Consider the following 22,211-nt stretch of genomic DNA (forward strand, 5'->3'; position numbering starts at 1 on the left):
TTGTGTTGCCAATAATCTGTGAAGAGGATTCCCCCCCAACCCCACAAGGGATAGTCTAGCAGGAATATACTACAGAAGAGGAGGTTGAATATCTATAAGGATTTATTCAGGGGGCTCTAGTCTCTGAATAGTAATATACTTGCTGCTATGAGATCCTTTTCAGTTGACTGAAAGTGGTTCAAAGTAAGGTAGTAGGTAGTCACAGTGGTTCAAAATAAGAGTAGAGCAAGTTTTTATCAAGGATTGTTTTGTTTTTAACATCTTTTCACCTGAATGCCTTTTTTTTCTCTCAGTTTTTCAGCTTTGTGAGGCACCTTACCATCAAAGACAATGGCCAGCAATGTTACCAACAAGACGGATCCTCGCTCCATGAACTCTCGTGTATTCATTGGGAATCTCAATACTCTTGTGGTCAAGAAATCTGATGTGGAGGCAATCTTCTCGAAATATGGCAAAATCGTGGGTTGCTCTGTTCATAAGGGTTTTGCCTTCGTTCAGTATGTTAATGAGAGAAATGCCCGGGCTGCTGTGGCAGGAGAGGATGGCAGAATGATTGCTGGCCAGGTTTTAGGTAAGGTCTGGGTTGAATTAATTTTTCATTGATTATATAATTCAGATCTGAGAGTTTTTCTGTTCATGTCTTCTCTTTGTCTCCCTCTCCATAAACTTAACAGTCTGAGGTGTTCTGGATGTTATGACTGACATTAGCCTAATAAAACTGTTGGGTTTTATAGGTTTCATAGGCTCAAGAGGATTTTAGTTATTAGGCCGTTTTGTGTTAGTAGAGACTGGATAACCCTTAGTTGGCAGTCTTGAGTAAGGTAGGGGAGATAGGAGTGGTATTTCATAAGGTACTATTGCTGCTTAAAATGGCTGTGTCTTACTGCACACAGTCGACTGGGTGAAGACAGTATAGCTTAGTCATGTGTTCTAGAGTCAGATTGCTAGGCTCTGTGTTGGGGCCTCACAACTATGTGTTGGGCAGTCTACATAGTTTGGCTGAGCCTTAATTTTTCTCGTTTGTTAAAATGAAGGTAATAGGACCTCAGTTTATTATCTGTTCTTACCTGAGGTAATAATACTTCGGGGTTGTCAAGAGAAATTAGATAAATTGAGAGGATTAATTGAGATGATTCATGAGAAGCTTCTAGTTCAGTATGTTACACTCAGTAAAAGGTTGTTTTAGATATTGGTTCTTCCAGTAGGGTTCTCTGTGATCTAGCATGTTCAAATTTTGAGAAATGAGATCTGAGCTCTGTTCAGAAACAGTTTATATTCTAAACTTTAGATCGCATTACATATGTTCAGTCCATTGCAAATCATTCTTTAGAGCTCAGGATATTTCGTCTTTGGCCAGTGGATCGATAACCTTCAAGTTGGTTCCTGTGTCCTTGAGACCTTACTCTTCTAATATTGCATTGCCTCCTTGCTTTCTGGTACCACAAGATATTTCAGGTCATCTGTGTATTTCTTGATCTATCCTGGGGTTTGTCCCTTTTTCATAAGTGTTGGCTCCTTTTAATGGGGGTTATTTAGAAACCCACTCCCTCCCTGTTATACCAGGAGTGTTTGTTACTGAATTTTAATTGCATCTTGGGCAGAATAGGGGACACTTACTTTTTTAAGAAAACAAAACGTATGCTTTTACGTGCACTTTGTACCGCAGTTTCAAACAGTCATATCTGTGTTTTTACCAAAATTAAGATTACTAAATGTTATTTTAGATTTGAGGTTCATTTTATTACTATATATTCTATTTTGGATATTGACTTAGTACAGTTTTCCTTTGATTGAACAACATGTGTTTGCACTGCGCAGATCCACTTATACGTGGAATTTTTTTTTTTTAATAAATATGTATTACAGTATTACAGGAACGTTGGTTGAATCCCCCAATGCGGAACCACGGATAAGGAGGGCCAACTGTTAAGTTATATGCAGATTTTCAACTGTGCAGAGGGTCAGGGCCCCAACCCCTATGTAGTTCAAGAGTCAACTATACTGTAGTTTAGAATCACATGAAATAATTATTCTATAAGGTTGTATAATCAACATGATATATAGTTTAGTTCTGTTTCATTTTGTTATTAATTTTTAAATTGATTTAAAAATTCTATCTTTAGTTTTGTAAAATCTTAGGATTCCAAAGTCAAAACTATAAAAAGCAAGGTTGTTATAAACATTAAATATTAAAAATTAGAAATGTTTAGTGAGCCAAGAACTCTGAAGATTATTCATAAATGTAATGGTGTTTAGCAAGTAGTGTACTTAAATGTCTGTTTTTCAGTTAGTCATTTAAACTGAGTTTTGCAGAGCTGGCTAGCTTTTGGCTAATTGTTTTTTGACAAATGGTCTCTTCTGTTAAAATACGAGGGAGAACATGAACTCTTTCGTAGGTAGTGGGTGGCATGGTAAGCAGCTGGGCACTCTGGCATAGGTATTTTAAAAATTATGCTGTATATGGAAACAAGGATTTTTTTTTTTTTTTTTTTTGCGTCTTTCCCTTTTCTTGGAGAGTGTGTATGCATGCATGTAAAGGTTGTTTACTTAAGCATCTTGCTGTTTGCACGGTATTTCTTTATTTTTTTAAATAGTTTCTCCAAATAGAGTTTTGTTTGTTTTTTCTTTGTAAATATATTTATTTATTTTTATTTTTGGCTGCGTTGGGTCTTTGTGGCTGTGCGCGGGCTTTTCTCTAGTTGCGACGAGCAGGGGCTACTCCTTATTGCGGAGCGTGGGCTTCTCATTGGGTGGCTTTTCTTGTTGCAGAGCACGGGCTCTAGGCGCGCGGGCTTTAGAGCGCAGGCTCAGTAGTTGTGGCGCACGGGCCTAGTTGCTCCGCGGCATGTGGGATCTTCCCGGACCAGGGCTCGAACCCGTGTCGCCTGCATTGGCAGGCAGATTCTTAACCACTGCTCCACCAGGACAGCCTTGCACAGTATTTCTTAAGTATTTTATATGCAACTTTTCAGCTTATCCTATTTGTAAGAAGAATTAAAAATTCCCCTTTGGGGATAATTTTGAGGGTGCCATACTTCAACCATATTAATTCATGAAATGCTATATATTTATATCTCTGAGGTAATTTACTCATTCCTAATATTTGTGCTTATTTTATTTTATTTATTTTTTTAAAATTTATTTATTTATTTATTTATGGCTGTGTTGGGTCTTTGTTTCTGTGCGAGGGCTTTCTCTAGTTGCGGCAAGCGGGGACCACTCTTCATCGCGGTGCGCGGGCCTCTCACTATCACGGCCTCTCTTGTTGCGGAGCACAGGCTCCAGACGCGCAGGCTCAGTAATTGTGGCTCACGGGCCCAGCTGCTCTGCGGCATGTGGGATCTTCCCGGACCAGGGCTCGAACCCATGTCCCCTGCATTGGCACGCGGATTCTTAACCACTGCGCCACCAGGGAAGCCCTTGTGCTTATTTTAAATGCACAGAATCATTTCTGGAAAGGCAACTGTTGGTCACTGATACTTTTCTACTTTGATAGTAACTGAGTGAGCACTCTCTGAATGATGAGAGTTTCTCATTGAAGTGTGTGAGCTGAGGGTAGAAGGTACCAGAGACAAACTTAATGTGTTTTGCATAATGAATGCTTTGTTGGTACAGAACGGAGGACAAAGAAATGGAAGATTCAGTCCAAACCTTGTAAAAAATTCTTGAGCCTTCTTTATATGACAAGGAAAGATGAGGTACATCTTTTGACCTTTGTTGATGTGTATGGCCATGTACACTTTAAAAAGCTGCAGTTTGAGGACCACCCCGCCCCACCCTACCCCTCAACGGAGGTGTCATTAAAGTTTTTGTTTTTGTTTTTTCAGATATTAATCTGGCCGCAGAGCCAAAAGTGAACCGAGGAAAAGCAGGTGTGAAACGATCTGCAGCGGAGATGTACGGGTCAGTACCAGAACACCCTTCTCCGTCCCCTCTACTCAGGTCCGGAACTTTATTATTTATAACTGCATTGTGTCCATCAGTGGGCATCTTCTCTATCTGTTTTCTGGATGTGGGGAGGGTTAACTGTAGTATGTTTTATATGTGCGAAAGTAATGCTTTATTAATTTTGTGTTAATATACCTCCTTTTACCCCATTTCCCAGAGAATTATTAGAATTCCCTGAGGTTTTTACTATTAAAGAGTAGTTTGGTATTTAAAGCATAAATTAAAGTCCTTCAAGAGGAGTTATTTAGCTTCTAAGAAGCTGGGGAGGGAGAGAGGGAAGGAGGATGACATAAGAATGTTTAATTTACTATTGTATTTTTCCATGTTCTTATTTTAGCTGTTATGTTGTGTGTTGACATTTTAGCAATCTTACACCTAAATTTGCAGTTTGGCCACTGAATGGCCAGTGACCTAAGGTGATTGGAATTTAGTGATCTGTTGTTTAATGATTGGGCGTTAGTTCATGCTAATCTGTTGATCTATTTGTTGGGTTGGTTTAGCGTGGGGTTTTTTTTCCCATCTGCTGTTGTGAATTTACATCAACAGTTCCAAATTAATCCTCTTTGGTATTTATTTTTCAGCTCCTCTTTTGACTTGGACTATGACTTTCAACGGGATTATTATGACAGGTATGTTTAAAATGTTTGTCTATTCCAGAAAGAAGCTGTCTAGTGAGAACCATTTTATTTTTCTATTTTGTAGTAATGAATAACAGACATGTTTTCAAATAAAACCCCCTCTTTCTGCCAGAACATAATGAAAAAATACCTTCCCCAAAATCGTCAGAGGTAGACTAGCTAAGGTGACGTTTCTGTTGATTTCAAAGAATCAGTTTATGTATATTGTCAGGGCAAATGTTTTAATTTGTTTGCCACATAAAAGTAAGGACTGACTTGCCTAATGATGAAATGGGACTAAATTAGCAGTATCATTTTCTCTTCATTATTTCCCTATTGCATACTGGCCCCTTGGTTTTGCATTGTAGGGGATTACAGCAAAACTATAAAAAATGATTCCTAACCTTAAAAATCCAGTAGTCTCCTTTGAGCAAACCAACCAATACGAAATAGGATGCAATAAGCATATATAATGAATTAACAATATAGATTGCTTTAGGAGTTAATGTTGAAGTGTTTTTGTATTGTAGATTGGGGGTGATGATACAGTTCTAAAAGGCAGGGAGGTTGGAATAATGATTATGATTTCTTGTGCCTACAGAATAGCATTTGTATTTGAAAAAGTCATGAGAAAATTGGTAGATGTGTGGATAGGGATAAGTTATGTATGACTTTTGAGTGTATAGAAAATTTTAACAGTATACAGTTCTACCTTCATGAGAATTGTCCTCTAAAGTTTTACTTTTAGTTGTCTTGGTGAAGCAGTGAAACTTTGACCATCCCTTTATCATCCCACTCTAAATAAGTTTGGGAAAAGCTCTTTTAAGTGAGGAATTTCAAAATTGAGTAAAAGACAGCAGAGAATAGTGAAATCATTTAGATGTTTGCAGAAATATCTTCAAATTTCTTACCACTGCTATTTGGTCTTAAAAATTGGTGACAACACCACTGTTGGCCTCACTTTTTAGTTTTTCAAGAGGCAAGAGAATACCTTTAGTTATTCTCTGTATTGCTTGATATTATAGAGTGTCAGTGAAAAGGAATGTCTTTGACCTTCCATTCTAATCTCAACCAGTAGAAAAATAATTCTGATGAGTGATGGAGTAACCAAATAGTAGCTGGAAAAGAGCTCATTTAAATACATACTGAGGTCTGTTGGGGAAACGAACATTTTAAGAATGGAAAAACTTCTCAGGAAAATGGTATAGTTTTCTCTCAGAAGTCATCCTGAGATACTTTATTCACAAGATTAAGATACAGTTAGTAACATCCTGAATCAACTGTTAGATTCTTAAGAATATGGGAAATTGGCTGTGAGATGTGCTGAAAGCTCTGCTTCCTGTTATGTAAATGGAGGTTAAATCTGTCTACTTAGTCACTTTAGTCCTTAGTCATACCCTGAAGAACATGAAATTCACATGAATATTTCAAGACATAAATTTGACATTTCTACTACCTATTGTTATGTTAGGGAGGCAGCTGATACAGAGCAGAGAAAAGAATAATTGAGGAATCCAAAGACTTAATCACTTAGTGGAAAAGGTTATGACCAGAGTTATATATGTCATCTCAGTTTTCTTATCCCTAAAATGGAGATAATAATGCCTACTAATAGAGTTGTTATGAAGACTAAAGGGAACGTGGAAGATAGATTGCATTATAAAATAACCCTCAAGTATTATTATGCTTTTAATCAGTCAAGAATTCACAGTCTTTTTAGAGCATGACTATTCCTATAATATCAAAATGAAGGGAATCATGGACACCCCACCATTCCTGTCCACAAAAACTAACATCTCTAGCATAATTAGAGTTCTTTATGTGACAGAAGTCTTCATAGTGAAATGAAGACTGATTGGTGTTTGTTTTCTAGACATGCTGTTTAGTAGTTACTTCAACTTTTTTGTTTACTCTGTGTTATGGAACTTTTTAATTCAAATATACATATATAAGAAAGTAGTATATCAGTAAAAGATAAAGACTGTTTTTATAAACATAACGACAATACCATTTATAATTAAAATAGTTAAAATAATCTCATCAATTTTCCACAGACTGGAAATTTTTTTAGACCACAGATTTTGCAGGTTGTATTTTGTGTTGTTTAGCATGTTCCTCTGCCACCTGTATTCCCTGTGAACTAGTGGGGTAGATTTGGAGGCTAGTTGAGATTCAAGTACTATTTTCTTCTTTTCTTTTCTCTTTTTTGACATGGGGGAGGTGGGAGAGGAGACCAGAATAGTTCATAAAGGTATTATGCACTTTAATCATCATTAGCCTGACTTTTGTCAGAAACTTTAAGAATGAAGGCATTGGGTGTTTCTTAAGGAGATATATATATTTTAGATATCAGGGAGTAGGTGATTAATGATGTTAGGAGAATTAGAGTGATTTGTATTTTTGCTTGGGTATTTGTGGGTATTGGTGATCAAGTCCCAAAGATTATAAATACTCTACCTTTAAAACTGGAGGATAATCAAATATTAAAACTTAACTGAGTCACTTAATATTTTAATATGCTGTCTTCTGAGGAGACAGCAGATTGGATTCTGTAGTCTTAATGCAAATTACCTTTTTCATAAATTATGTAAATTAGGCCTGTCTTTTTATTTGTTCTTTTTTTTTTTTTGTATATTGACTTTGCAAGTGGCAACCTTGTGAAACCATTTTTTTTCCTTATAAATAACTGCATTTTTTTTTTTTTAAGAAATTCACCTTTCTTTCTTTCTCTTTCTTTCTTTCTTTCTTTCTTTCTTTCTTTCTTTCTTTCTTTCTTTCTTTCTGACTGTGTTGGGTCTTCGTTTCTGTGAGAGGGCTTTCTCTAGTTGTGGCAAGCGGGGACCACTCTTCATCGCGGTGCGCGGGCCTCTCACTGTCGCGGCCTCTCTTGTTGCGGAGCACAGGCTCCACACGCGCAGGCTCAGTAATTGTGGCTCACGGGCCCAGTTGCTCCGTGGCATGTGGGATCTTCCCAGACCAGGGCTCGAACCCGTGTCCCCTGCATTGGCAGGCAGATTCTCAACCACTGCGCCACCAGGGAAGCCCTTTTTATTTGTTTTTAAGGCCATTCCTGATGTAATAGATGTTGGAGGTTCTTAGATGAGTTTAACATAAGTTGCCAACATATGTGAAACCACCACTTTAGATAGAGTTGTTAATGTCACTCAGATACATTGTCACCTCTTTCAAATATGCTATAAACTGTCATGCATAGTTTATAATTACTCAAAGATTTGTGAACACATTTTTTTTCTGGTAGGAATACAAGGCTTAAAGTTGGGTGAATATTCATGGGAGTCTGTGTATAAAACTAGGAGAGTTGCATCAGTTACCCTTGAGTACAAAACATACTGTTCATTGATGTTGAAAGTCTGATAAGTCCTATAAGCTGACAAATACCCAGTTCGAGTTGTGTCCTGTTGAATCTTGTTGCTTCTAGGGAAATTGTTGCTGGAGTAGTTCCTGTTAGAGGACTTCTTGTGTGAAGCAGTTCCTTTGAGTGGTTTTTCTTTCAAATGCTTAAATTAATTTCTCTTTCTTTATTTTAATTCTCTTTCCACATTGATATTTAGTCATTTATTTTTGAAATTACTGGTCATTAGAAGGCACACTGTGCTGTTGTGCCAAAAGTGTTGTAATAAAAATAATTGGCACATTGTTGGAGATAAACAGGCATTAAAGCTGTAGTTTTTGGTATAGCACAGGGAACTCTACTTGATACTCTGTAATGACCTATATGGGAAAAGAGTCTAAAAAAGAGTGGAGATATATATATGTATAACTGATACACTTTGCTGGACAGCAGAAAGTAACACAACATTGTAAATCAACTCTTTTCCAATAAAAAAATTTTTTTAAAGCTATAGTTTTTGAGAAATCTTATCTTTCACACAAGAGGATTGGAATATACTAAAAGCAGATCTGAAAGTTCTTCGATAGGCTAACACGTATGAAATTGTTTGTCACAGCTAACATGGCAATATTCTTATCAAGCTTGATTTATAAGTGTTTTCTGATTTCTGCCACAAATATTTACAGTGTTTTCTTAAGTGTAAAAACATATCCATTTTTAGGAAAAGCTTTCAGATGTACTTTCTGTAATCAGTTGTAGTCCCGCTTTTCTTTCCCTTATAAGATCACCCAGGGAAAATGTTTTGGAATTACAGAGTGGTGATGATAGCAGAAATTTGTGAGAATACTAAAAATCACTGAGTTGTACATATTCAAAGGGTTTATTTTGCGGTTTGGTATGCGAATTGTGTCTCAATTTGAATAAAAGAAATATCAGTTATGGACAGTGGAGTAATTCTTTCTCAGTCATTCTTCTATAAAGAACTTGGGAGCACTTACTTAGTCAGATTTGATAATAGGCTATAGTATGATAGCTGAGACATGTTAAATACCTGGTAAGCAAAAGATCTGGTTCAAAAGGACCCTGGTTTTAGTTCAGTGGTCTTTGAGGACTTTATAATACATAACTTATCATAAGTTGCATATGGATAATAATGTCAACAATGTATAAGTGACTGAACTGTGACGTTGTTCCACTAGAGATTTTTCAGAGTGCTGTTATTACTCCACATATAAATATATTAAGTAAATATTGCTAGTGCACCATGAATAGAGGAATGAAGTAAATCTACAAGCAGATCAAATATGGCACATATATGGTATGGCACTATATTATACAGTAAAGAAAGTGCTATGAAATTAATAGGGGCTGCTATGTGTCCTGCTTTGTACAGGATTGTCTCATAGAAAGATGAATTGTGTTGCCCTTTGGGGAGCTGTAAGCTCCCCTGTTAAAATTTAAAGAGCTCCAGGTAGTTTCACAAAGGGCAGTATTTGAACCTGCCTTTGGTATTAATAAGCAGGAGGGTTTTTTACGCAGATAGGGTGAGGGTACATCTCTAATAAAGATACACAGTTATGAATATCCTTAGCATATTTGGGGAAGCAGCCAGCTGTGATTGGAAAGAATGTTGGTCGTCAAGGGCAGTTGTATGGCATATTTAGTTGTGTCCTATTAGCAGTGATGTCTTATAAACAACCCCATGACTAGAAAAGAGAAACTGGAGGAGGAAAAGATCTGTAGTTACCATTGTAAATGTTGGAATGGGGAGAAATTTCTGAGGTAGACTGCTCTTGGCATGATTTATTGGGTCAAAGTTATGAGAGCAGGTGCTTTGTAGGGAGAAAATAGTCAAGTAAAGCTGAGATTTTTATTTTTTATGACTAGAATTATGCCATTAAAGGCATAATCTTTTTTGCTAAGTGACAAGTGTTTGGAAGCTTTGAGTTGTTAGAATTTTGGGAAATAAGCAATTTTGTTGATACTTACCCTACAGATCTTTTCCACTAAGGTATGCTGGTAGAGAGTGGAGAAAAGAAGTTGAGGTGGGGGAACCTCCACTGAAATGCAAGACAGGTAAAAGAGGCTGACCATCATATTCCTTAAACTAATATTTGAGCCCTTATTTTGTTCTAGGCATACAGTGTTTTAGGTTTTGAATTAAGAAGTCAAAAAATACAGTATATGGATTGGAGGCACCACCACCCATCTTATTGGTGTTAGAGGAGCTGTCTTCTTGGCTCCCTCCTTTTCTTCCAATTTTCTGATATTCCTGAGCAACACTGGACCCGAGAGATGGGCTTTGTATGTGTGTATGAAGGAAGAGTACATGAAATATTTAGGTTTTGGAGAATTGAGTGCGACCATCTGCTTGGAAAGGGCATGTGATTCAGAGAGCAGCAAGAGGGTTCTTGGCTACTTGGGAAAGCTAAGAGATGCCTCTTTAGGTGACAGTTTAGATGTCATTTTGGGCATAGGGTGAAATTTTTCATTTGCTTAGAGCCCTTTTGTTGGTTCTTTCTTTCTTACGGGAACCTGATCATGTTGTAGTTGGCAGAAAGATTTTAGATGAGTGCATATATTAGTATGACTATACTTTGAACATAAATGTGGTATTATTGGACTTAAATTTGTGTCCTGGACTCTTGTTGAGTAAGTGGGAGATATTTATTTGAAGGGGAAGCATTTGAGTCTAGATCAAAGAATCTGCTTTGGCTCTTAATTAAGTGGTGTTTTGGGTACATTATTACCTAATGGAAAGGTAACCTCTGCTGTTTTAGGAATCTACTTCAGGACATTCTCCATCCGGGTATACTTTGTCAAGCTCCTTGATGTTAATTTTTTCTTTTTTAAAAACCTAGCTTTGTTGAGATGTAATTCATTTTAAAGTATACAGTTCAGTTTATATATTCCGAGTTGTGCAGTCATGACCATGATGTAATTTTGGAACATTTTATCACCCCAAAAATAAACAACTTGCTAGCAGTTGTTCCCTATTCTTCCTCTATCCCGAGGCCTAGCAACCACTTTCTATCTATAGATTTGCCTGTTGTGGACATTTCATGTCAGTGCAGTCAGATGTGTCTTTTATGACCAGTTTCTTCCGTGAATTTTTCACAGTTAATCCATGTTACACCCTGTATTAGTACTTCATTCCTTTTTATTGTTGAATTATATTCCATTGCATGGATAATACCTCATTCTGTTTATCCATTCATCAGTTGGTAGACTTTTGAGATGTTTCCACATTTTGAATAATGCTGCTCTGAACATTGGTATACACATTTTTGCATGGGCCTATGTTTTCATTTCTCTTGGGTGTGTACCTAGGAGTAGAATTGCTGGGTCTTAATGATAATTCTCTGTTTAACTTTTGGGGGGACTGCCATACTGTCTTCTAAAGCATCTGTACCATTTTACCTTCCTGTCAGCCATGTTATGAGGGTTTTAATTTCTCCACATCCTTGCCAACATTTGTTTTATTATGTATCTTTGTTGTTTATTCTAGTGTGAGGATTATCCTATTGTGATTTTGATTTGTATTTTCATAAAAGCTGATGTTGGGTTTTCATGTGCTAATTGCCTGTTTGTTCATCTTTGGAGAAATGTGTTCAGATCCTTTGCCCAGTTTTATATTGGGTAACGCTTTTTCATATATTCTGGATATAAGTCTCTGGATACAGTATCTAATATCATTTTTGAAGTTTATTACTCTTTTTAGCTCTTTTTAATAGTTTCACCATTTTGCTTTGTGGTCACAGGAGATGTGTAACTATCAATTTATACTAAGGACATTTAGCTAGTTTGTTATGTTTTGTTATAGACTTAAAAAGTTATAGAATTCTAGGCTCTCTTTAGAAATTATATATAGGTACAGGTAGATGTCTGGAAGGAACAAACCAGAACAGCGCTGTCCAGTAGAACTTTGTGTGATGATTCTATATGTGCAATATTGTTGTGGTAGACAACCACATATGGGAAATGTGGCTAACATGGCTGCAGAACTGAATTTTAAATTTGTTTTAAATAGCCACACATGGCCAGTCACTACTCAGTTGGACAGTACACGTCTGGAGTGCTACAAAGTTAGTCCTAACTAGGTATAACAAATTTTGAGTAGTGTTCAATATGAGAAATATAATGAGTAAAGACTGTTCTTCAGGAAGTTAGAGAACCCAGACTGTAGTTTTGGAACAAAGCTGTTGGGAATAGTGAAAGAATATCCAGGAAACGAATGTTATTTTTCAAGGAAAGAAAGAGGACATATCCTTTTGACAAATAGGATAAGATTATACTTTGATACCCTCTTAAACTGTAATCCAAGGAATAAGAAACAGAGTCTACCAAATAGAATTTGACTTGTTTCGGTGGATAAACTTTTTTTCCAGGACCTTTATTACTTTACAGTGATAAGTGTGCTATTACTGTGAGATTAGTGGAGTTTAGCAAGGGGAACAGATTAATAGGGTACAAAAAGTATAATAGCAGGAGAAACTCATCTATGGAAAATTGTCTTTGTGATTTCCTTACAGGAAGCATGGCATAATAGTCTCAAATTACATACATTATAGGCACAAGATCTGATTTTTATTTTGTAATAAATAGCTTGAAAAAGGATTCAGTTTTGTGGTAGATTACTATTCAAGTTTTGTCTTATTTTCTTAGGGAAAAACTCTCTCAGTAGTCTTTATAAAGCTAGAAAAAAGGCAGACTAATCCTACTGGCTTTCCAGTTAAATGGGTAGGTTTGGTTTGTTATCTGTTGTTGATAATGTGGCTTGTGATAAATTCTTCCCTAGAGGCCAGTTTAGGAAAGTCACTTATTTTCTCAACAAGTATTTGTTAAGATCTTATTATGAGGCATTGTTGTGTGCACCAGGGGTACTAGTGGAAAATAGATGGTCTCAGAGAAGATGGATGGGTTGAACACATATAGAGCACGTTAAGATGTTATGTATCTTTAGTTTTTACTCTGAATGAGGGGAAGGCCATTGGAGAGTTGTGAGCAGAAAGGATCTTAATTGTAATGTTTTAACAAGATTATTCTGAAAATAGGTAATAAGTGGCTGATGGAATTATCTAGACAAATAATCATTTGGGGAAGGATCAGGGAGGTGACGGTGGGAATGGTGAGAAGTAGTTGAATTTTGAAGTTAATGCAGACAGATTTGCTTCCAGATCTATGTGAGGGCTAAGAGAGGAATCAAAGATGTCACCAAAGTTTTGGCTTGGAATTTATAGAAACAGTGGATAGGGAAAGAACATAGAAGGAACCAGGGTGAGGGGTGAATATAACAGATGAGTTGTGGACATGTTAATTTAACCTCCTTATTAGACATCCACTTTGAGAGATGTAAAGTAGGCAGTAGCAAGTATGGAAATCATTGGTGACAAGGGTAGGTTTTGATAATGGTGGGGGCACAAAACTTTACAAGGTGATTCAAGAGAGAATGGAAAGACAGAAATCGTGGAGACAACGTAGAAAACTTTAAAAATATCTATCTATACAGTAAAATTTACTCTTTCGGTGTACAGTTTTTACATGCGTACCCATGTATCTACTAGTACAGTCAAGATATAGGTAGTTTCATACCTCCAGAAATTCGCCATGAAGCTCCTTTGTAGTCAGCTCTTCCCTCCACCCTATCCCCTGGCAACCACAAATCTGTTTTCTCAGACAACTCCTTAAAAGAAATTTTATTGTAAGTGAAAAGAGAGAATTGTACTCTCACCTGGCTTGATAATATGAGAATACAGGAATGAATGAGCTTATATGTTCTTACTGTTTATAAACAATATTTTTCATAAATACTGTTTTTAATTTCAGCTTTTTAAAAAGTAAAAATTGGACCACACTGAGTTTAAGACATTATCTTTTGGAAATATCCAGAGTGACATTTGGGAATGTTTGTTGAGGACATCATGACAAATGAGTAATAGTATAATTCTTTGGAAATTGAGGAGTCTAAAAAGATTATCACCTGGATGGAAAGTTTGATAAACAGAAGCAAAGCCAGGGATTAAAAAGGTTTTTTTCTTAATATTTTCTTGGATCCAGTCCTGTTTCTAAAAAGATTTGATTTAGGACTCAAAGCAATCTGCATTTTATCACCCAGATTATTTTTTTCAAGTGAATTTTCAAATTGCCTTCCTATGAAACATACAGTTTTATGTTAACATAGCTTCCCAATGAATCCATCAAGAAAGTTCAATATAGTTGCTTAATTTTAATTAAGCAATATAGTTGCTTAATTTTAATTTTAAGCAACTTTTCATATTTTAAAAGTTGTGAGATTGGATGCATCTTAAAATGAGTATGTACATTCAGTATTTTTTCGCTCTCTTGCAAAACTGTTTGTAAAAATCAGTGGGACAATTTTTAATCAAATGTATCTTTGAATTTGCAAAAATATCTCTGAATACTAATATCAACAGTTCTTTTCAAAAGAAGATTGCAGAACCAATTATTGATTGCTACCATTGGTTCTACATACATAGAGGCTGTTGATTCCTCCTCTTTGTAAGTAGCAGTGCGTGTGGTGTTCCCCAACCTTTGGGCAAGGTTCTTAAACCTTACAGAGGTTCTTAAACCTTACAGCGTTGTGTTTTTTTCCCCTTTAGTTAAAGAATTGTTATTTAGTTAAAATATTGATAGTTTGGGTGACCCTATATATTGAATGAATCCTGTACAGCAGACTGGTTTATCATTTAGTCCCTTTATCATTTAGATGAGACGTACTTGCTGTTATTAATTTTAACTGTCATACAGATAATCTGTATCCTTAAATGGACCATAAAGGGCAATTTGAAGAAAGTTAAGGACCATAAAGTGCAACTATGCAAATTTACCTTGGTAATTGGCACTCTATCCGCAAATTGTATTAGCAAAACAAGTGTTAACCCTTGTATCTTAGTTTGGCTTCTCCCAGACTCCTCAAGGCAACGTTTGTGGAGGGGTGCCTACAAATAACAATTAGAAATTGTCTCTTAACTTAGAAATAAAACACAAATGATAAGAATTTCGCTAGTTTATTTTATAGCTCAACAGAATGAATTCCAACTACATCATGCAAACGGGTTTTGAGGGTCAGTATTTGACATAACACAGTTTCATATTTTCATTTTAATGTAAACCTGAATTAAACATGTCACATTGTCATTTGTCATTTTTCACACTTCTTTTCCCTTATGTAGTTAAAGTCAGTAGTCTACTCATTTGTAAACTAAAGCTTTGACATTTAAAGAAATATATACTATTAAAATTAGATTAGGGTGAACTTAAAAAAATTAGTTTTTAATAAGTATTTATTTGTTAGAATTGTATACCATAGTCTTCAGTAATAAATTTAAGATAATTTCATTGTGTTAATTACTAAAAAAGAATGATAAGATATAAAGTCTACTTGAGGGGGTTGTACCGTCAGTATAATCCGGTGAAAGTTTTGGTAGTTTTAAAAAAGATTGGAAAATAGTTACCTAAATCATTCAAATATGGTTTCTCAGAAGGTTTTATAAAGAGTGAGGAAGAAATATCTAGGAATACATTTATAATGTTCAAAGATGCCAGTTATTGAAGGCCTTGATTCTTGGAACAGTTTTTTAAATTCTGGTATTCATGAGTATCAGTAGTTGATATTCTGCTCATGCAGTATAATGCTTCAGTCCACACAAGGCCAAAGATAAATAAATTTTGTAAAGTCCTTTTCTACAAAACTGTACAGCATAATGTTACATAAGGGGTGTGTTCTGAAGGTTTACTCTGGATGATATACTGGGAAACTTAAAATTGAAATGTAGAAGTTGTAGATTGTTTTAATTAAGTCGGAGCATTCACAGAATTTTAGCAGACAATTTCAGGGAGTCTCAGACATTGTAAAGCCCCAAAACATAATACCCTATAAAATCAATCCCTTTTCTAGGAAAATTAAAGGTAATGAGGAAGAAACTTCATCTTAAAATATTTCTGTTGTAGATGAAAAATAATGAAGTGGAAGAAAAATCTCCTAACCCTTGAATGAAATTATAATGAGATTGCATGTTTAAAGTGAATTTGATATATCAGTATTGTCAGTGGGGGGGTGATCTTACTAGATTTCTCTCACCTATAAATTATTTCACATTATGGCATTTATTTTTTATTCACATTTTTTTGTAGGCAACAATACCTGAAAATTAGTTGGTTTTCAGAATTTGATAATGAATATGCCTAAAATTATTTTTTATCTATCCAATTTTTAAGAGTGGAAACGGTTATGGTACATTAAATAAACATTCAGGAGAACGTAGGTTTTTACCAATACTTTTTTTTTTTGCTGCATTGGTTCTTTGTTGCTGCGTGCGGGCTTTCTCTAGTTGCAGCGAGCGGGGGCTACTCTTTGTTGCGGTGCGCAGGCTTCTTATTGCGGTGGCTTCTCTTGTTGAGCACGGGCTCTAGGCGCGTGGGCTTCAGTAGTTGTGGCACGCGGGCTCTAGAGCGCAGGCTCAGTAGTTGTGGCGCACGGGGTTAGTTGCTGCGCGTCATGTGGGATCTTCCCGGACCAGGGATTGAACCCGTGTCCCCTGCATTGGCAGGCGGATTCTTAACCACTGCACCACCAGGGAAGCCCACTAATACTTTATTCTAGTTGTTTCTATCAATACTTTTGTAGTGGTTGAAATGTATTATTATTAATCAGGGTTTTTGAGGCCAAAGATCACTGTGTGTTACATCTAGTCATTTAAGAAGCTTGCCTTTGAAAACTTGTACATTTAATAAATGCCTTGTAATGCTTATGTTTTAGCTTGGAGATTAGGATAGAGGGGTGTTTTTTTTTTTGTCTTATCTGTTTATGTTATTAGCTAATGTGTGTCCAGAAATGTTTTAATTTCTTTAAAATGGTTTTTTTTTTTTTAATTTTTATTTATTTATTTATCTATGGCTGTGTTGGGTCTTCGTTTCTGTGCGTGGGCTTTCTCTAGTTGCGGCGAGTGGGGGCCACTCTTCATCGTGGTGCGCGGGCCTCTCACTGTCGCGGCCTCTCTTGTTGTGGAGCACAGGCTCCAGATGCGCAGGCTCAGCAATTGTGGCTCACGGGCCTAGTTGCATCCGTGGCATGTGGAATCTTCCCAGACCAGGGCTCGAACCTGTGTCCCCTGCATTGGCAGGCAGACTCTCAACCACTGTGCCACCAGGGAAGCCCCTAAAATGGTATTTTAATTGCCTTTTATTTCTTTTTTTTTTTAAATTCGATTCTTTTCACTTTATTTATTTATTTATTTATTTATTTATTTTTTGGCTGTGTTGGGTCTTCATTTCGTGCGAGGGCTTTCTCTAGTTGCGGCGAGCGGGGGCCACTCTTCATCGCGGTGCGCAGGCCCCTCCCGTTGCGGGGCAGAGGCTCCAGAGGCGCAGGCTCAGCAGCTGTGGCTCACGGGCCCAGTTGCTCCGCGGCATGTGGGATCTTCCCAGACCAGGGCTCGAACCCGTGTCCCCTGCATTAGCAGGCAGATTCTCAACCACTGCGCCACCAGGGAAGCCTGCCTTTTATTTCTGACTAGTTTTTATACCAACACTTAGTGTCCAGATTTCTGATTCAGGGTGCAGTCATAATTCTCTTAGTGTTGAGTGCTTGTTCCTCTGGTAATAGTGAAACTTTCATGAAGACTTTTTAATGACTTGGGCTTTATCATTAGAGGATCTAGAGGATCAGCAGCTGTTTTGATGCCTCCTGTGATTTATTGTATAGCTTTCTTGTGGGGAAAATGGTTACTTAATTTGTAGCTGGTTCTTGAAGCTTTTATACTGAGTTTCCTCTTATCTATTCCTTTGACTTTAAGGGTTATCACAGTAGGTATGGTTTTTCTCTTTGTGTTTTCACCTCATGTTTTCATATTGATGCACTTTGGCATTTTATAAGGCAAGGTCTACTTAAACTTCCTTAGAGGAATCTTTGTGAGTTTTTTGAGAGCCCATTTTTGCTTAAGCAGCAGTTAAGTTCTGTGGCACTAAAAAGCATTACCAGTGGATCTTTTAAAATACATTTTTCTTTAGAGAACTAGAACGTTTGACTTCCATTTGTGTTCAGGGGGCCATTACATAGATTGAAAATAGACTGCATTTCCTCATTTTTGCTATGGCGATTTACCCTGGTCAGATGAACTAGTATGGTTCAAAAGGAAATTCCAGTGCCTTGGAGTGTAGGGAATGTGGAATGGCTAGCTCATTGGTTTGGAGACTGATGCCAGTGAGAGTGAGTAGATTGGAAGGTAGGTTAGATCTCTCAATTCAACAGGGCTGAGGCATGAGATGTTTCATACCTAAAGATGTGGATAACTCACTTTTTTACCCCCAGAAATTGTACAAAGTAGCATCACCTTACACAAAGGAAAGTAGTTTCTGAACACTGATATTTTATAGTTTCTGGATCATTATACTGTGGAAAATTTTTGGCCAGAAGATGAAAAGCTTTACATAAAAATGGAAGGAGGTAGTGATAATAAAAAGTTACTGTTGGGGACTTGCCTCGGGGCCAAAAAACCAAAACATAAAACAGAAGCAATATTGTAACAAATTCAATAAAGACTTTAAAAATTGTCCACATCAAAAAAAATCTTAAAAAAAAAAAAAGTTACTGTTACTAGGTATCTCTTTGAATTATAAAATTTCAAAGCTTTGCGGTTAGGCAGAGCAACAGTTGGTGGGTTGTTAAGTTAATAGCTAAAAAAAGTTCAGAACTAGAATTATAAGTTTTTTTCCTACAGGTATGTCTTAGCTTCATATGCTGCCACAGGCTTTTGTAAAAGTAACAGCATGGAATAAAGAGACTTTCTAGAACTGATGTCCATGTGAGAAGTTTTTTTGTTGTCTTTTGATTTTTCTCTTTACAAATGGAAGCATCAATACCAGGCCATCACTTTGGTATATCTTTAGCAATCACTGGGATACTTATCCAGTGGAAGCAGCGGTTGAGCAATCAGTGATTTTTGAAAGCTAAATGTGTGTTAGGCAGTGGATTTAGGCAGTAGTGAATAGTGAACAAGATAGACAGTATTCTCTGTCCTGTTGGAGCTTTGAGTGGAGAGTATGCTAAATGTTGTTAGAATTGATAATGCTATGTACACCCAGCTAACACATGAAATACCAGTTTCTGTGGGCCAAAAATGGTTAATACTGGCAATTTTATATGGTTTAATGTAATATTACAAACTAGTGATAATTACTTGTATGCTTCTGTGGGTGAAAAGATCAGGGATTTAGTGACCAATAGCTCTGTTTGCAGACTTGGTTAATTGCAGTCTTCTGTAAGTACTTTATTTGGCTTATATGGATTGCTTATTGTAGTGTATATGTGAAAAGAATAAGATCAAGGTAAAGGCCATTCATTGTAAAAAGTAATGTTCTGTTAATACTGCCATTGTACACAGAAACCTTTTATGTCCAGTGCTTAAGGCAACCAACCATATCATTGGATATGTGTGTATATATGTAGTATTTTCATGAAGAAAAGTAGCTGCAGTATTAAAAATATCAAAGAGTAAACTGGCCTTTTGAATGAAATTAACTTAGCTTAGCAAAAAGAAATAATTGTGGAACAATGGACAATGATTTATCATTTTACAAGGACACCATTGTTGGAATCTTCCTGACTTATTTTTAGTTGTGAAGGAATTCTGTTTTCCTTTTATCCAATAGGATGTACAGTTACCCAGCACGTGTTCCTCCTCCTCCTCCTATTGCTCGGGCTGTAGTGCCCTCAAAACGCCAGCGTGTATCAGGAAACACCTCACGAAGGGGCAAAAGTGGCTTCAATTCTAAGAGTGGACAGCGGGGATCTTCTTCTAAGTCTGGAAAGTGTATGTATTATTATTGCAGCTTTGTGATTCTGATATTTCTTGTATGTTGAAATATGGAAATTAGTGCAGTTAATAATGTTCAGGTTTTGTACAAATAACTTTGCATAATCAAAATAATAGAAGATGAGAAAATAGTGATTAAGGGGCCAACTCTAGGCAGCCTTCTATCCTTAAGACCTTGGTAATTTGAAAAAAGTCATTAGATTTTAGGGAGTTGAGGGGCACCTATTCATCGTGTAAAATATGTTGGTAAAACAGTACAGAAAGTGCTTTTAAAATAGAATTGAGGTCTTTAGCAGACCTACAGAAGTAAGAATGCTGTTGCTAAGGGAATAGGCACATTAGATTCAGTTTTCAGCTACCAACTAAAAGATCGGTGGCCCTCCATAACTAGGACAGTCTGGTACAGGCTCCATTTCTCTCCAAGGATCTCATGTTGACTACTGTTGTATAGTCTAGTGGGGGAGTGTGTTTGGTTAACTGGTAGCTTCTGGTACATTTGATTCTAATCTAGGGTTTTGTTTGTCTTAAAGTGAAAGGAGATGACCTTCAGACCATTAAGAAGGAGTTGACCCAGATAAAACAAAAAGTGGATTCTCTACTGGAAAGCCTGGAAAAAATCGAAAAGGAACAGAGCAAACAAGGAGGTAAATGGTCCTTTTGCTTGTTGGGTGTAAAGTAGAGGTAGCTATCTAAGATAGTTGAAAGTATATGTTGGAATAGTGGGATATAAAGGAGTTTAATGTGAAACTTGTGGAATTTGAATTGGGAAGGGCATTTGTGTGGGAGGATTTAGACTTGTGCTGCAGTTCTATGATCATCAGTGGGGATTGTCTACATCCTGTGGACATTACTTGCCCCTAGACAGACTTGTCCTTCTCATCCCCAGTAGAGATGAAGAATGATAAGTCAGAAGAGGAGCAGAGCAGCAGCTCCCTGAAGAAAGATGAGACTAATGTGAAGATGGAGTCTGAGGGGGGTGCAGATGACTCTGCTGAGGAGGGGGACCTACTGGATGATGATGATAATGAAGATCGGGGGGATGACCAGGTGAAAACCACGGGAAAGGAAAGAAAGAGGTGGTGGAGGGGGGATCAGGGACACATGGAGTGCCTCTAACTCCATCCTATTTGTGTCTGTTTCTCACAGCTGGAGTTGATCAAGGATGATGAAAAAGAGGCTGAGGAAGGAGAGGATGACAGAGACAGCGCCAATGGCGAGGATGACTCTTAAGCACATAGTGGGGTTTAGAAATCTTGTCCCATTATTTCTTTACCTAGGCGCTTGTCTAAGATCAAAATTTTCACCAGATCCTCTCCCCTAGTATCTTCAGCACATGCTCACTGTTGTCCCCATCCTTGTCCTTCCCATGTTCATTAATTCATACTGCCCTGCGCCTAGTCCCATTTTCACTTCCTTTGATGCTCCTAGTAGTTATGTTAAGTCTTACCCTGTAATTTTTGCTTTTAATTTTGATACCTCTTTATGACTTAACAATAAAAAGGATGTATGGTTTTTATCAACTGTCTCCAAAATAATCTCTTGTTATGCAGGGAGTACAGTTCTTTCCATTCATACATGAGTTCAGTAGTTGCTTCCCTAACTACAAAGGCAGTCTCATTAGTTGAGTAGCACCTGAGGGCAGCTTTGAATTAGAGGTATGCGTGTTAATACCCCACATAAGAGTGCTGTGGTGGGGCTGTTCAACACAAATGTAACAATGTATTTTTGTGAATGAGAGTTGGCATGTCAAATGGATCCTCTAGAAAAAAATAGTGTAATAGTCTTAAGATTTGTTTTCTAAAGTTGATACTGTGGGTTATTTTTGTGAATAGCCTGATGTTTGGGACCTTTTTTTCTCAAAATAAACAAGTCCTTATTAAACCAGGAATTTGGAGAAAAAATAAACACCCTGGTTTTTTATTTTTGTATTTTATAATTGTTTACTTCAAATTCTTTGTTTCACAGCGGCCTCCACAAAACCCCTAGAATATATTAGATATATTTTTCTTTGAGTCATAATTATTATGCATACCAACATACACTACTCAAATTACGTTTCATTGGGGTGGGTGTTGAATTAAGGAGACAAGTAACTTTGATGTGAAGTGGAGATTCTGTTGCGAAAATGGCTTTCAGATCCTAATGAAAAAGTTCGGGAACTGCTTTAAGCCTTTTCTTCAATGCTTTGTGGTCCATCCAGTTGGCACCTTTTTTGAGATTTTTTTTGTCGTGTGCTGAACTGTTTCAACCTTAAATAGAAAGAGGCTCAAACATGTCAAGATTTTAGGAAAAATGAAACAACTGGAGAATAAAACCTGTATTTTCTTCCATTTTGTTCTTTTAATTGCTGTTTATAGCCCCAGTTACCAAATGGATACTGAGTCTGTGCCTCGGTGTTACTGAAAATAGGAGAGCTTTTTATTTCCTGGTCTTTTGTAGCCTGTGCCTTCCTAGGAAACT

At 36.8% G+C, this 22,211-nt stretch overlaps 1 protein-coding gene across 9 annotated transcripts in view; it reads left to right on the forward strand.

Annotated features, from left to right (window-relative positions):
• HNRNPC (heterogeneous nuclear ribonucleoprotein C) overlaps positions 1 to 21,267 on the forward strand; it is a 46,308-nt gene extending 25,041 nt beyond the window's left edge. For 6 of the 9 annotated variants that reach the window (XM_068548168.1, XM_068548178.1, XM_068548188.1 and 3 more), the window contains 7 exons: positions 294 to 571; positions 3,828 to 3,942; positions 4,530 to 4,577; positions 19,588 to 19,748; positions 20,282 to 20,395; positions 20,638 to 20,798; positions 20,898 to 21,267. In XM_068548168.1, the coding sequence (XP_068404269.1) occupies positions 331 to 571; positions 3,828 to 3,942; positions 4,530 to 4,577; positions 19,588 to 19,748; positions 20,282 to 20,395; positions 20,638 to 20,798; positions 20,898 to 20,981 (924 nt within the window). In that variant the 5' untranslated portion in view covers positions 294 to 330 and the 3' untranslated portion in view covers positions 20,982 to 21,267. The remainder of the gene's footprint in view (positions 1 to 293; positions 572 to 3,827; positions 3,943 to 4,529; positions 4,578 to 19,587; positions 19,749 to 20,281; positions 20,396 to 20,637; positions 20,799 to 20,897) is intronic. The other 3 variants (XM_068548216.1, XM_068548225.1, XM_068548234.1) reach the window with 3 other exon arrangements.
• The last annotated feature ends 944 nt before the right edge of the window (positions 21,268 to 22,211 follow it).

Source organism: Eschrichtius robustus, chromosome 1 (genome assembly GCF_028021215.1).
Source record: "Eschrichtius robustus isolate mEscRob2 chromosome 1, mEscRob2.pri, whole genome shotgun sequence".
In the NCBI taxonomy this organism is placed as follows: Eukaryota; Metazoa; Chordata; class Mammalia; order Artiodactyla; family Eschrichtiidae; genus Eschrichtius; species Eschrichtius robustus.